The sequence below is a fragment of the Protopterus annectens genome, chromosome 6.part0 (assembly GCF_019279795.1).
Source record: "Protopterus annectens isolate FY-2018-M chromosome 6.part0, PAN1.0, whole genome shotgun sequence".
NCBI classification, from domain to species: Eukaryota; Metazoa; Chordata; order Ceratodontiformes; family Protopteridae; genus Protopterus; species Protopterus annectens.
The window spans coordinates 81,845,262-81,861,327 of NC_056737.1; the positions used below are offsets into that span (position 1 = coordinate 81,845,262).

Here is a 16,066-nt window from a genome sequence, read left to right on the forward strand (position 1 = left end):
ATCAGTCATAGGGTACTACAGTGATGCATAGCTAGGTTTGCTGCCTCACATTGCTTAGCTCTTTGGTTTGATTACTGGCTGAATTACCTTCTGTGCTGAGTTGTATGGTGGTGTATCCAGTTCTCTTGTCACATCCCAAAGGCATGGTAGTAAATTAATAATTCATTTACTGTAAATGTAAAGTTGCTGATATGTGTGCATATGGTGTGTGTGTGTGTGTGTGTGTGTGTGTGTGTGTGTGTGTGTGTGTGTGTATATATATATATATATATATATATATGTGTGTGTGTGTGTGTGTGTGTGTGTGTGTGTGTGTGTGTGTCATCTCCAGGTCTGGTTCCTTGCGTACCATGTAGTGAATATCAGGAAAGGCTTTAATTCCTCTACAAACCTGAAAAAGGATAAAAAAGATTTTAGAAAATGAATGACTATAACTGTATTTTTGGCGTTTTTAATTGGGCTTGGTCTTATGAGTAGATACATAATGCAGTGTGATGATCTGTAACAAACTTCTAACTTATTTATTTAATGAATTTATTTGAATTTATTGACCAGGGTAAAGCACTGATCCTAGTGGGCCTTTTTCGGTCTCAGCCTAGGATTACAAGCAAAGGATACAGTACACATATATAGAGTGAAAAGAAGCAACATTATATACAGTGTGAATAGCAAATGTGTAGGCATGAAGGAAGACTAACAGTGAACGGTGATTGCATAAGGGATGCCATACTGTTAGCTGTGTCCTCATCTTAAGGATGTCCTTAACGTTTAGAGATAAATGAGCAAACTACAGGTAGAAAAGTATGGGAAGAGGTAAGTTTATGTAGCTAAAGGGACAGAACACTTGAATGTACCTGAGGATTTGAAGGGAGCTTTTAGTTCTGGATGGGATTTAGAGTGAGAGGTGTTATTTAAGATAATAGGGGAGATATTCCACAGTTTTTGGACCAGGTACTGAAAAAGCATGGTTAATGCACTAGAGTCTACTTTTGGAGGTTTGAAGGAGAGGACTTGAGTCATTTATATTTCTCAGGGCATTTGATGGTTCAGTCCTGAAGATTTTGGAGGCTAGGGGAATAAATATCTCATTACTGATAAGCTTAAACTGTTGTGGTGTGAGAAGAAAGTCTGCACATTGTTTAACATGAAGACATTTAGCTTTTTCTTTGGATTTGCGTACTTTTTATTTTAGGGAGGAGAGAAATTAACCATATGAAGTTTGAGATGGCTTAAATGCTGGCTACATTAACTGGAAGGCTGAATCTATCAATATTAGACAATATCCAAGCTGAGCCAGTAAGATGCCTTTGCCTAAGGTTTTCCAACAGACTCAAGAAAGCAAAGGAAAGAATCTATTAGCCCTAAGTAAGACATTTTTTGTTTATGTATTCCAGTAGGAACTGGAAGTTTAGAGAAGGGTTCAACAAGATTCCGAGATATTTGAAGTATATTTGAAGACTTGAACTTTCATCTACATCAAGCACTTTGTCATATAAATGTGGCTTGTACTTGCTCAGTAATGAAAGCTTAGTTTAGAGGACATGGTTGCTGAAATTGTAATGTATCAATCTATTGCTGTATTTCTTTAACTCCATAGTAAATGGGTAAACCTTTTCAGCTAAATGCCCTTGAGGATCTTTAATAAATTTCCTGTCCTTTGCCATTGCAGTAACTGAGCTGCATTTGGCAGGCAAATAAAGCAATTATTATAAGGTCAGCTGCCTAAATACACAAAGAGGCAGGAGGGTTTTATCAGAGGTGGAAGCTTCAGCCATTTCGAAATGTGAAAAGAAACAAGTAATTGAGGCAGTAGTGAAGTTATGTTTGAAGCTGTCCTTACTAGGCTTCAGATCTGAGTGTGAAAGTTCTGGAATTGAGAAAGAGTCTAAAACCTTAGATGCGAGTGAAGGACTGAAGAGATAGCTGCTATGTTAGAAGTCATTCTATATAAAGTTTTGTTGTAATCAAATGTCATTCATTCCCTAATTGCAGAGACTCTGCAAGCAAAGCAGTGGCAGTGATAGGGAGTAGTAAGTGTCAATGCTGACAGAGCAGTGGCAATGATAGTGACTAGTAAGTGTCAGTGTTCACAAAGCAGTGGCAGTAATAGTGAGTAGTGTCAGTGCTCATAAAACAGTGGCAGTGATATTGAGTAGTAAGTGGCAATGCTCACAAAGCAGTGATAGTGAGAAGTATTTATTATTAATTTATTTGTCATTTGTTAACCGGATTAGTCCAACTGAGCCAATGGCCTGTTTTCAGTGGAGACCCAAGGAGAAAAGCTCCAGCTTGCAAAACAGTACAATACAATTTGTGAAAACATTAGAAAATAAATGATATACATTGTATAAAATACAAATATACAGAATACAGCTAGTAAGCGGCAATGCTCACAAAGCAGTGGCAGTGATAGTGAGTAGTCATTGGCAATGCTCGCAAACCAGTGCAACAGTCAGATGGTAATAGCTAGTGACTGCTCAAAAAAGGGTTAAGCTATCCAGAATAAACTAAATCAATCAAGCAGAAAACTAGTGATGAAGGTATTCTGTATGTGGCACTGGTTACAAATCTTTGCAACCATACCTTAGTAGCTACAACCAAAGAAGATAATCAATGACAATTAAGTAAGCATGCACTGGGAGCATACTGTAGTTTTCAACATAGATAAATCATTATATGCAGACGAATGACTTACTCAGTCGTCTTGATTTTCACAGTAGCCCATATTGTCATGCCACCAGTGTTTGCTGCGCAGCACCTCATACTGTCCCCATGCCAGTGTGTGCTGCACAACACCTCACACTGTTATGATGCCAGTGTGTGCTGCACAGCACCCCACACAGCCATGATGCCAGTGTGTGCTGCACAGTACCCCACACTGTTGTGACATCAGTATGTGCTGCCTAGCACCTCACATTGTTGTGACACCAGTGTTTGCTGCAAGCACCCCACACTGTTGTGATACCAGTGTGTGTTGTAACTCCTCTCAGCTCTTCTTCATTGACAGTGAGTTATAAGAGATCCCTTGTTGACTCCTAATTCAATATAAAAAGTTCAAGTAAAGATTTATTGTAAATTTCTATATTTGTTTTAAGAAGACAGAACTGGAAATTGAATATTTAGGCAAATGTTACAGAAAAAAAAGTTTGGTATAGGCGAATAAAAAACATTAAATTGGATCCATCTTACTTCTGACTACATCTCCATAATAGAATAATGTGAAGTTGTCCTATCTCGTCTTCATTCTATACTGATGGGTTCGGAACTAATCCTTGGTTCTGACTCGGATGCTTACTAAAGCTCGAGGTCCCAAACTATCTCATAGCTCCATCCCTATCCCATGATGCAGTACTGCCTACCCCAGATTTTATTTGCCACTGAAACAGATCGGGTCACAAGTACAAAAATTCTTTATTTTTCCAAGAAAAAGTTAGAAAATTAGCTGTAATTGTTTATTGCTTACTTCAAGATATATTGCTATTTCAAGTGTTCATTTAGTTACTTAGATTAGCACTAATTTAGTTTGTGTGCGCATGTTTTTTGAGGCTTATTATTCAGGCCTCCGTAGTAGAAACTTCTGTTACTGGAAAGAAGTACATTTCCAGTATTTGCCTTCCTCAAGTTGTTATTATTACCACTGTATTTCTTAAATTACTATTTTCAGTAGTTTGTGCAGATTTGCACTGATTCAAGAATCTACTGTGTGCCTTTTTTCAGGCAGTCGTATTTAGGCCTTTACAATCCCTATCCCCATATAACTCGTGTGCCGTGTTTTTACATATATATTTTCTTTTATTACTCCAACAGAAAAATTGAAAATTGTGTTGAGTGCTTATTCTATATACCATAAATATAGCTATACACACACACACACACATATATATATATATATATATATATATATATATATATATATATATATAGATATATCTTAGTCTTAGTGTGTTGAGAGTGCTTATTTCAGTCTTTACCTTCACTTAAGAGCGTGTTTAAGTTTGAAAGCTCTTTGTTTCTTTCTTGAATCCCGTTTAAATTAGAGGGTGCTTTTTTCTGAGTGTGTGTGTGTGACTAGAGTTTGTTCATTATGTCAAAGCAACAGAAAGAAGTGAAACCATCTGGTTTCAAAAAATGTCCAAAATGCGTACAGAAAATGTCCATCACTGATGGACATATTGAATGTGTTTACTGTCTAGGGGCCATCCACCTGCAGGAGATCTGCTCCATTTGCCATTCATTTAGTGCCAGAGTGTTACAGGACCATAAAAACTCATTTTAAAAGGGTTACTTAGATCCACTTTTGAAGACGCCTTGGACAAGACTCAAAGTTTTCCAAAACCTCAAGAAAAAACTTCAAAAAGACAATCTCCTTCTACTTCAACTGGATTTTCGGTTCCATGTGTCTCAGAACCAATGGCTTTAACAGTCCAGAGCCACTCACCAGCATTGAAGCTGGTCTCCCCAACTCTTAGGTCTCTATTGTTGCAATCTGTGGCATCTGCTCCTTCATCCAGATCCTCCAGGAGCTTATCGGATTTCATGCAGAGACTACTGAAGACACCGGCACTAGCCAAATTGTTATCTGAGCCGACTCTGAGAAGCTTGTAACCAATGGTAGCCATCCCTTTACCTTCCATTTCTCTGCTGACTACAGCTCGAGTTTCGGAGCCGGAACGCTTGGAGCCAACATTGATGAAGCCGATGGAACCGAGACCTACAGCAGCCTCTTCGGTTCCAATCAGTCTGACTACCTCGGAGCCGTCTGAGGTATATACCAGTCAGGTCAGGGGGGGATTGTCGGGTCGAGATCTTTTCAGCTCCGACCTTATCTCTCGGTGCCTTGGCTCGGTGAGCTTGGCTCCTGCCTCTGCTTTGGAGCCAACCCCTATGGTTCTGGGGGAGATCACCTGATTCTTCAGAACCGGGACTTCCACGGGCTATTGGAGGGAGGCTTTCGCAGCTATGAGGAGAGCCTTGTCCCCATGGACATCATCATTGTTGGACCCAAGTGTTTCATCCACGAGAGCACCTGTATCTGTCTCCACACACATGATTCCCCCCTCAGTGTAGAGATCCTAAGCTCAGGACACCCCATCGGGTGAGACTCTATCTTCCGAAACCTCTACAGAATGTCCCACCAAAGAGGTCCCTCGGAAGAAGTTATGTAAGAGGAAGCATGTAGACTCCCCCGATGAGTCAGTCACATCAGACACGGACCTCGAGGAGTCAGAAGGGTCTCCAAGGTCACCCTCTGAAGATGTCTCATTTGCGGACATCCTGGAAATTCTTAGAGAGGCAGCTGGAAGCCCATTGCCCCTTCTGATGAGGAGCCCATGTACCTGAAGGCTTTTGGATCTCAACCTTCAGCCATACTGGGTGTCTCTGCCTTTTGATGAACTGCTTAACTTAGTTTGTCGAAAGACGTGGGAGTCTCCAGATACAGTGGAGCTTGTCCCTCAGAGGCCTAACAAATTCATTACCTCCCAAGAAGATAAAACCTTTTTTTAACTAAGGGCGCTCCCCTAGATGCTATGATGGTAGCAGCAGCCACGAAGAATGAGCTATCTGAGACCTCCACATTTGTCTGTCCCCTAAATAAGGAGTCGTGGACGATGAACAGATACAGAAAGTGCATTTTTTCTTCAGCGGCCTTTACCCTCAGGTCCCTGAATTACCTTACACACTTTACAAGACTTCAGAGAGATCTCCACAAAGAACTTGGATAGTCTACAGGGTTCAGTAGCTTTGGTGGTAACAGATAAGGTATCTTCCCACCTTGCCACCCTCAATTCAGTAGTTAACTCGTCCATGTGACTTGCCTCTTATGCCGCTGATGGAGCGAGCAGATCAGCGGGTTCCAGAATTGCCCTTAGGAGACATTCCTGGATGCGCTTGTGCAATTTTGCGAAACCCTTTAAGTCATCCTTTATCAGTATCCCATTTGATGGCTCATCCTTGTTCAGGCCTAAAGGTAAGGAAACTCTTACCCGGTGTGAACAAGAAGGAAAGGCTCTCTCTGCCATAGGATTCCATTTTTCCCCACCTCCTAGACCGTGTCCCAAGGGTCAAAAGGGAGGAAAGATGTGGTTCCGAAAATCCCAGTGTGCTTTTCTGGTCCCAGAGGGTGAACCTTTCTCCATGGGCAGAGGAGGAGGTAATAATGTAAGACGCTACCCACGTGGTAGAGGCGGTCCACAAAATCAGGGTGACCGTGGTTCATTCTTTGGTAAGCCCTATCAGCACTCCTGAAAGGAGGCCTGACTGTCCATCTCTGGAGATAGTCGGGGGGGGTTGATTATCTCTGTACCTGTAAGCCTGGCTAAATATAACAAAAGACAAATGGGTACACAGCATAATATCCAGAGGCTATTCAGTATTTTAAAACCTCCCCCACATATAAAGAAAATCCCAGATGTTCCACCCAATCACAGGGAACAACAACCATAGAAATTCAAAAGTTGCTAGAAAAAAAAGAGTCATCCAGTCACTCCCCACAGACCAGACAGTATCCGGAACTTACTCAAGGTTCTTTTTAGTTCCAAAGAAAACAGGGGACTGGAGATCCATTCTAGATCTCAGCAGACTGAACAAGTCAGTAAAGAAGACACATTTCTGGATAGTCACGTTGTAGTCAATACTTCCCTTTCTAGGGAAAGACAATTGGATGTGCTCTATAGATCTCCAGGATGCGTACTACCACATAAAGATGGACAGGCCATCCAGGAGTTATCTGCGCTTTCGGCTAGGAGCCAGTCATTTCCAATTTTGAGCTCTGCTCTTTGGGCTCACTACAACCCCCAGAGTGTTCACCAAATGCATGGCAGTAGTTACGGCTCACCTGAGATGTCTGGGATTCCGAGTGTTTCCATACGTAGATGACTGGCTCCTAACCGCTGCCACCAAGCATCTGCTTGTCCAAGCAAGAGACACTACCCTACAACTACATGCCAGGTTAGGGATTTCAGTAAATTACAAAAAGTCTGCCTTATTACCATCACAACATATTGTCTTATAGGCTTAGAATTAAATACAAAAACCATGGTGGTCAGGCTTCCAACAGACAGGATTCAAACTCTTTGCCTTCAAATCCAGGACCTTCTCTTCAAGACCAAGTCACCAGCAAGGACAGTCTTGAAAGTTCTGGCCACGATGACAGCAGCAATAATTGTCATTCCATTAGCAAGATTACACATGAGAATCCTACAGTGGATGCTTTTCTTACAATGGTCCATGCAGGAGCTACCTTTGTCCCATCCAATAATTCTGACAGAGACTTGCAAGAAAGACCTATGCTGGTGGCTTCATTCCGACCAGGTGACGATGGGTAGACTGATTTTTCCCTCTACTCCGATAGCCACAGTGACCACGGACGCTTCCCAGGTAAGGTGTGGGGCATTATCAGGGAAGAACAGCCCAAGGCACGTGGCAGGACCACAAGATTCATTTCCACATAATTATACTAGAGATGAGAGTGGTGCTGATGGCGTTGCAAGCATTCCAAGACTCTCTTCTGATAGGTAAAATTGCAATACAAACAGACAATACGTCAGTAGAGTGGTACATAAACAAACAAGGAGGAACCAGATCTTATCCATTTGGTTGAGAGGCCCCCAGAGTATGGCAGTGGGCGATGTCCTCCCAATGTTTTCTAATAGCAACACATGTCCTGGGGAAATCCAACATGATAGCGGACAAACTAAGCAGAGTCATTCTGAGGCCACACGAGTGGTCCCTGAAGAAAGAAGTAGTGGAAAAGATATTTTGCAGATGGGGCCAGCCTTGCTGCGACCTTTTTGCCACAGCCACAAATGCAAAATGCAGCAGCTACTTTGCCTGATCCCCACTCTGGAGGAGTTCCCGAGGGATGCTGTTTTACACGATTGGCCTCCAGGACTCTTTTATGCATTTCCACCATTTCTCCTAATACCCAAAGTTCTTCAGAAAGCCAGCAGTTTGGGAAGGACTGTGATTCTAATAGCCCCTTACTGGCCTCGTCAAATATGGTTCCCCTTCTTGAAGCCTCATCTTTTGGAAGAGCCTTGGATTCTGGAACAGGTACCAGACCTCCTGACACACTCGTCGGGGACTCTCCATCCATCTCTTCACTCCCTAAAATTGACAGCATGGCTGCTCCAGTTCCCAGTGTAGCCAGGCTACACAACTTCACCCCAGAAGTCAGACACATCTTAATTTATTCTCATAAGATGTCTACAATAAAACTTTATCATAGCAAATGGAAAAGATTCTGCATCTGGGCTTTACAGAACTCCATTGATCCCTGTTCAGCATCCTTGGCATTCATATTTGAATTTTTGGCTAAACTTTGTTATGAGGGAGCAGCTGCAGCACCTGTCCACGTGCAAATGACAGCAAGCTTAAATTTTCATATCAGCAATGAAGAAATAAATATTATGTCTCATAAACTTTCAAAAACCTTCCTGAGAGGCACTAATTTGCTAAGACCACCCTTTCCACCATGGAATCTCAATTTTCTTCTATCACACATAATTCTCCCACCGTTTGAACCAGCATCATCTTGTAGCTTGAAATTGTTATCCTGGAAAACCATCTTTCTCATAGCAGTCACATCAGCTAGAAGAGTCTCGGAAGTACAAGCTTTGACAATCAAACCACCATACATGGTATTCCATAATGATAGGTTTTCACTACGCACAAACCCTTATTTTCTGCCAAAAGTATGCTCAGAGTTCAGTATAAATCAATCTATAGACCTACCATTTTTTTCCCTAAATATGGCAATAAGGCAGAATACATGCTTCATCAGCTTGATGTTCACAGACAACTACTCGTTTACTTGCATAGAACAAAAGACCACAGAAATTCTGAGTAACTTTTTGTCTCATTTTCAGAAAATAAAAAAAGGCCTAGCATTGACAAAATCAACCTTATCCAGGTGGTTATCAGAATGTATTTCATTCATTTATCAATCAGCAGACAACGAATTGGCAACCAAAGTAAAGGTGCATTCTACCAGATCTGTGTCAACTTCCCAGGCCTTTAAAGCAAGATTACCAATAGATGCTATATGTGCAGCAGCAACTTGGTCAAGACCACATACCTTTATCACTCATTACAAAGTAGACAATGCCTCCATGGACAGGGCTTCATTTGGGTCCACTGTTCTGAAGAATATACTCCCGTGAGCCACCCAGGAAAGATAGTGCTAGGGACGCTGTCGCATCAGTATAGAATGAAGATGAGATAGGACAACTTCACATAAAGAAGTTAAGTACTCACCATAACATTCCATGTGAGTTGTCCCTCTCATCTTCATTCTTACTTACGTCCCACCTTCCTATCCCCAGCCTTCACAAGCTCCTGGAGGATCTAGGATATAAAATTATTAATATACTTCCTTTACTTTGTCCCTTGTTTGGGCTTAGGAATATGGTAGATACCTTTGCATATATTGATGTAAAAATTTGATATAAGTTCATCAACAAACAAGATCTGAGGTAGGCACTATTGCATCATGGGATAAGGATGGAGCCATAAGCTAGTTTGAGACCTTGAGCTTTAGTAAGCGGCCGAGTCAGAACCAAAGATCGGTTCTGAACCCATCAGTTTAGAATGAAGACGAGATAGGACAACTCACATGGAACGTTATGGTGAATACATAACTTATTTTTTAGTATGACTGGAAGTTAACTGTTTACATTCTTGACTTAATTTTATTCTTGTCTTTCTTTTTTTCAGAGCTGTATGGTTTTGATGTGCTCATTGATGCTAATTGGAAACCTTGGCTTCTTGAAGTTAATCTCTCTCCTTCATTGGCATGGTAAGTACTTTAGAAACCAGCAGGATCATTACCATAATAAATAGAAATCCACTACTATTTAGTGAAAAAGAACATCTTTTTAATGGCAATATTATTAACAAAAGGTAAATAACAAGATGCTTCCAAAACATTTACATGTTTAACATTTTACTTAATTATTTAATCATTGTAATGAGTTAAATTTATCAGTGTGAAAACTGACCCATTGCTAAAAAAAAGTCAGTATAACTTGTCAAGTAAGGTAACTTTCATTATCTTGAAATTACAATGCCTAGATGCCAGTAAAGAAGAATTTTGGAAAAATGGAGAAAATCAGCCAGAAAAGAGATGGAAAAAAATCTGTCTGGAAGGAACCTTAAAACTGTTCAGCAAAAATCAGTTCAGGTTTCAGCTGTAGTACTGTAAATGGCTTCCACTAATTTAGAGGGAAAACAAATCAAATGCTTTCAGTGGTGGTTAAAATAAGTGAGGCACTGGAGAAATATTGAAGTCAAATGGCAAAACAATAGCAAGAACAGAACCTTTTAAATAGCTGTTCAGATGAACTGATAACACTGCAGACATCTTAGGTTGAAATAAAACAAATACTGGCTGAACATGAGGCTTTTTAAGATCTGTTTAAAAAAAATAAAGCTAAAATATAGAGCATGTAAAGAAAATTAGCTGAGTTTTTAATGTAGTAGATAAAATAGAAGGAATAATCTGAATGAATTTTATGAAAGTAAAAATAAGCCACTGTACTGGTATTCCACAGCAGGATTTGTTAATTGAGAGGGCAAATTGTATGTGTATGCTATAAACTTGTCCTTTGGAAAGCAGCCAAAAGCTGTATGAATAAAGTTTAAGCCCTACTGTCAGAAAGAACTGCATCTGACAAAACTGTAGCAGAAGGGAAAATTTGTAAACTTGGTGAGAACAAAGTATAGAAAATGGTTCACTGGTTGTTAGCGCTAGCTAACTTCAGAATATGTTTCCTGGAGGATTGAAAACCGTATTAAATGCAGAACAGGCTAAGGAGAAAAGCAAAAAAAGATAGCCAATGGAAAGTGATCCATTAAGCCTAAAGGGATTTTGCTTCCTTCTGACAATAACAAAGCCTGCAAAGAGGCATTCCCTGTGAAACATTTTCCATGGTTCCCAGATGAAATGCTTGAGTGACAGACAAAAGCTTGGGAGTTAACAGAAGAATCATTAGTATCTTGAACTTAACCAGATAGTGGTGTTGGCAGGGTTGGCCTTTGGTCAACTGGAGCCCTAGGCAAAAGGTCTCTACAGCACCCCTCCACCACCACCCACTGCCCCCATCCTGGTCTACCTACACAATTTAGATTACTGGAAAAGTGCCCCTGCTACAGCAGCAGTCTCCTAGTTTGCCTGTGCCTAAGGCTATCTATGGGTTTTGGCAAGTCAGGATAATTAGGAAGAAGCCAACAACATAGGAAGGTAGTTAATAAATGGGGGAGCTTTAAAGCATCACTCACATTTGATATAGTTTAGACATGTGTTTAGACATTGCGCGTGGCTGCTGACGGAACGGTGGATGCTGGTATAACGTACTTTTTCCACTCTCAACCCCTGGAAGTGCTCAGTTTGGACTCCTAAGACTGCAATTTTCCACCCTCCAAAGCTGCCTGGGTTTTCGCCCCTGGGTTAACTAAACACCCTGGATAGAACCACTCTAACTTAATACTCTGGTATAACGTACTTTTTCCACTCTCAACCCCTGGAAGTGCTCAGTTTGGACTCCTAAGACTGCAATTTTCCACCCTCCAAAGCTGCCTGGGTTTTCGCCCCTGGGTTAACTAAACACCCTGGATAGAACCACTCTAACTTAATACTCTGGTATAACATACTTTTTCCACTCTCAACCCCTGGAAGTGCTCAGTTTGGACTCCTAAGACTGCAATTTTCCACCCTCCAAAGCTGCCTGGGTTTTCGGCCTGGGTTAACTAAACACCCTGGATAGAACCACTCTAACTTAATACTCTGGTATAACGTACTTTTTCCACTCTCAACCCCTGGAAGTGCTCAGTTTGGACTCCTAAGACTGCAATTTTCCACCCTCCAAAGCTGCCTGGGTTTTCGCCCCTGGGTTGACTAAACACCCTGGATTGAACCACTCTAACTTAATACTCTGGTATAACGTACTTTTTTCCACTCTCAACCCCTGGAAGTGCTCAGTTTGGACTCCTAAGACTGCAATTTTCCACCCTCCAAAGCTGCCTGGGTTTTCGCCCCTGGGTTGACTAAACACCCTGGATTGAACCACTCTAACTTAATACTCTGGTATAACGTACTTTTTTCCACTCTCAACCCCTGGAAGTGCTCAGTTTGGACTCCTAAGACTGCAATTTTCCACCCTCCAAAGCTGCCTGGGTTTTCGGCCTGGGTTAACTAAACACCCTGGATAGAACCACTCTAACTTAATACTCTGGTATAACGTACTTTTTCCACTCTCAACCCCTGGAAGTGCTCAGTTTGGACTCCTAAGACTGCAATTTTCCAACCTCCAAAGCTGCCTGGGTTTTCGCCCCTGGGTTAACTAAACACCCTGGATAGAACCACTCTAACTTAATACTCTGGTATAACGTACTTTTTCCACTCTCAACCCCTGGAAGTGCTCAGTTTGGACTCCTAAGACTGCAATTTTCCACCCTCCAAAGCTGCCTGGGTTTTCGGCCTGGGTTAACTAAACACCCTGGATAGAACCACTCTAACTTAATACTCTGGTATAACGTACTTTTTCCACTCTCAACCCCTGGAAGTGCTCAGTTTGGACTCCTAAGACTGCAATTTTCCACCCTCCAAAGCTGCCTGGGTTTTCGCCTGGGTTAACTAAACACCCTGGATAGAACCACTCTAACTTAATACTCTGGTATAACGTACTTTTTCCACTCTCAACCCCTGGAAGTGCTCAGTTTGGACTCCTAAGACTGCAATTTTCCACCCTCCAAAGCTGCCTGGGTTTTCGCCCCTGGGTTAACTAAACACCCTGGATAGAACCACTCTAACTTAATACTCTGGTATAACATACTTTTTCCACTCTCAACCCCTGGAAGTGCTCAGTTTGGACTCCTAAGACTGCAATTTTCCAACCTCCAAAGCTGCCTGGGTTTTCGCCCCTGGGTTAACTAAACACCCTGGATAGAACCACTCTAACTTAATACTCTGGTATAACGTACTTTTTCCACTCTCAACCCCTGGAAGTGCTCAGTTTGGACTCCTAAGACTGCAATTTTCCACCCTCCAAAGCTGCCTGGGTTTTCGCCCCTGGGTTAACTAAACACCCTGGATAGAACCACTCTAACTTAATACTCTGGTATAACGTACTTTTTCCACTCTCAACCCCTGGAAGTGCTCAGATGTCCTTCATGGATGCATCTGCAGTCATAACAACTGGGTTGTCCTGTCGTCAGGCAGCCCTTCAGTCGGCCGGATTCCAAAGTCCGGGTCCGCTTCGCTGATGTCGACTTCACCCAACGCCATCTCTGTGGTCTGGTATAAAGGCATCAGCCGACGCCATTTTCTTCAGTCTTTCTTGCGGCGCTCGCCAAGCAGAAGCTGTTCGCAAGTGCCGGTCGGTCGGATCCAGAGATTACTTCTACCGAATACTACCAAGACTTCTAAAGCTAAGTACCCGCTGGGGACTCTTTCTTGCCTCAGCCGATGTCAGAAAAGTTAATAATTGTTTAACCTGTGGGAAACAAATACCTCATAAAGATTTCCACTCTTATTGTCTGCCTTGTTTAGGCCCAGCCCACGACGTAGCAGCCTGTTCGCCTGTGTTTATTCAACCGACGAACGCTTAGGCCGGGTCGGAGTTTGCTGAACGGTTTTTGGTTCTGATTTTGCGATATTATGCCGCCGGATCCTCCGACTACCCAAACTGCTAAAAACGCAAAGATAAGACCGACACTCAGCGGTCCGGTTTCGCCGAAACCATGGTTAAGCAAACTGAGTGTCCGGTTTCGCCGAAACCGAGAAAACTGATCAAAGTACAGCTGAATCTTTCACTACCACTGAGGCCCCTGCTACTTCTATTGAATCGGCCTCAGAAATTTTATCCACTATGGTGGTTGCCACTGACTTATCAGACACCATTCCCTTGGATGTCTCTACCCCAGCACGTGGTGCTGCTAGGCCTCCAGCAGCCATGTCCATTAAGGCCTTTGCCAGGGCTAAAGCAGCCAAAACTACTAAAACGGTGCCTGTTAAACCCCCTACAACCAGGCCCTCTTCTAGTTCACAAATGCTTACTCTGGCAGAAGATTTAATTTCATTAATCAGGGGATCTCAATCCCACCCAGACAGGGCCTCTCAGCCCCCATGGAAGAGACCTAGGGCAGAGCCCCCCGAGCCTGTGTCCTCTGATGATTCTGCCGATGAATCAGACATAACAGACCAGCCAGAGGCTCCTTTCTCCAATTATGAAGACTCAGATGCTGAAGAATCCATTCCAGCTGCTTCCCCACCAGAAGAATTTTCCTTTGGGGAAACTTTACATGCCATGCGAGAGCAGTTCCAATGACAGCAGCAGGATTTCTCAGACTCCAGAAAAAGACTTAGGACTTTTCTACACCTTCCACAGCACAGGCCCTTAGCTATACCTCCTGTCCTCTCTGTGGTGGACGATGCCTTCAATGATGTCTGCTCTGCACCAGATTCTTTACCTCCAGCCCCTGCCAAACCAGACAGATTTTACAGGGTACCAGACACTCATCACCACCTTTACAAGGCCCCACTTGCAGACCCAAACTATATCCCAGGGTCCCAGGGCAGTAGCCCCGACCACAGCTAAAAACCCTATTCCTTCTGAAAGGGAAGCCAGGTCACTAGACAGATGGGGCAAAAAAGTCTACACCTCAGCTACTCTCTCAGCTAGAGCTTTAAACTGTCAGTTTCACATGATACAATACCAAGAGTTTATGCTTGATCAGTTAACAAAAAAGCTATCCTCTGATGACTCTATTGATAAGAAATATGTATTAGAAATGGTAAATAATATACAACAGGTTAGTAACCATTCCTTAAAATGTGGCTATGATGCACTGGAGGCTTCATTTAGATCAGCCATGACTGGCACAGTGATAAGAAGACATGCATGGCTAAAGGAACAAGCCTTACCGGATCATGTTAAAGCTAAGTTATTAGATGTTCCTATGGATAAGACCAGCTTGTTTGGTACACCTGCCCAGCAGGTAATGAAGAAAATGGAAGAAAAGGCAAAATCTGTTCAAACGGTTAAAGATTTCTTGCAGGTTCAACCCCCAAGGTTTAGCAGGAACTGGCCTGCCAAAAATTGGTCCTTTCCTGACTCCACAAGATCCCAAAGGGGCTGGAATAGACGTGCCAGAGGCAGAAACCAATCCAGAGGAGGTGCCTACAGAGGACGACAGTGGCAAGGTAACAACAGAGGCACAGACACAACCACTGCCACTACAACAACACAACCACAGTGACTTACCTCTACATCCGCCTACCAGGGAACAAATAGCAGCTCCATTAGGCGGCAAATTAACCTTATTTTCGAAGAACTGGCACTATATCACAAAAGACAAGTGGATTTTACAAACCATAGATCAAGGTTACCGGTTCCACTTCCACACTTTACCAGTCAAAAGAGGAATGCCAAATCTTCCTCCAAACCAAAAAACAGAGGCTCTACAACAGATAATGCAATTAGCAAACATGAGAGCTGTGGAAAGAGTGCCAACAACAGAACAAGGAAAGGGATTCTACTCCAGACTATTCCTAGTTCCAAGAAAGGAAAAAAGTTGGAGACCTATTCTCGACCTGTCCACCTTAAATACATACATTATTGTCCCAAAATTCAAAATGCTGACCCTACAGCAACTTCTTCCCATGCTGGGCAAGGAGTGTTGGCTGGTAACTCTAGATCTCAAGGAGGCATACCTGCACGTCCCCATTCGACCAATTTGCAGAAGATACCTCAGATTTCTTGCAGGATCAGAGCATTATCAATTCTCAGCATTGCCCTTTGGCTTATCTACTGCGCCCAGAGTATTCACAAAATGCCTGGCATCAGTAATCGCCACTGCAGACTACAGGGAATTCAAATTTACCCATACCTAGACGACTGCCTGCTACAAGGGGACAACAAAAGCAAGCTGACAACAGATTTACAAAGGGTCATTTACTTGCTACAAGCACTGGGATACACAGTCAATTTACAAAAATCAAGGCTGATACCATCCCAAACAAGGACATTCTTGGGCTGAATTGGACACAGTAAGACAAATGGCATTCCTA

The 16,066-nt window shown here is 42.5% G+C and overlaps 1 protein-coding gene across 1 annotated transcript in view; it reads left to right on the forward strand.

Annotated features, from left to right (window-relative positions):
- The window catches only part of TTLL5 (tubulin tyrosine ligase like 5), a gene marked incomplete in the record, with an annotated part of 5,893,562 nt that overhangs the window by 1,538,997 nt on the left and 4,338,499 nt on the right, over positions 1-16,066 (forward strand). Inside the window, 1 exon segment of the mRNA XM_044073865.1 lies at positions 9,715-9,796. Coding sequence (XP_043929800.1) covers positions 9,715-9,796 — 82 coding nt within the window.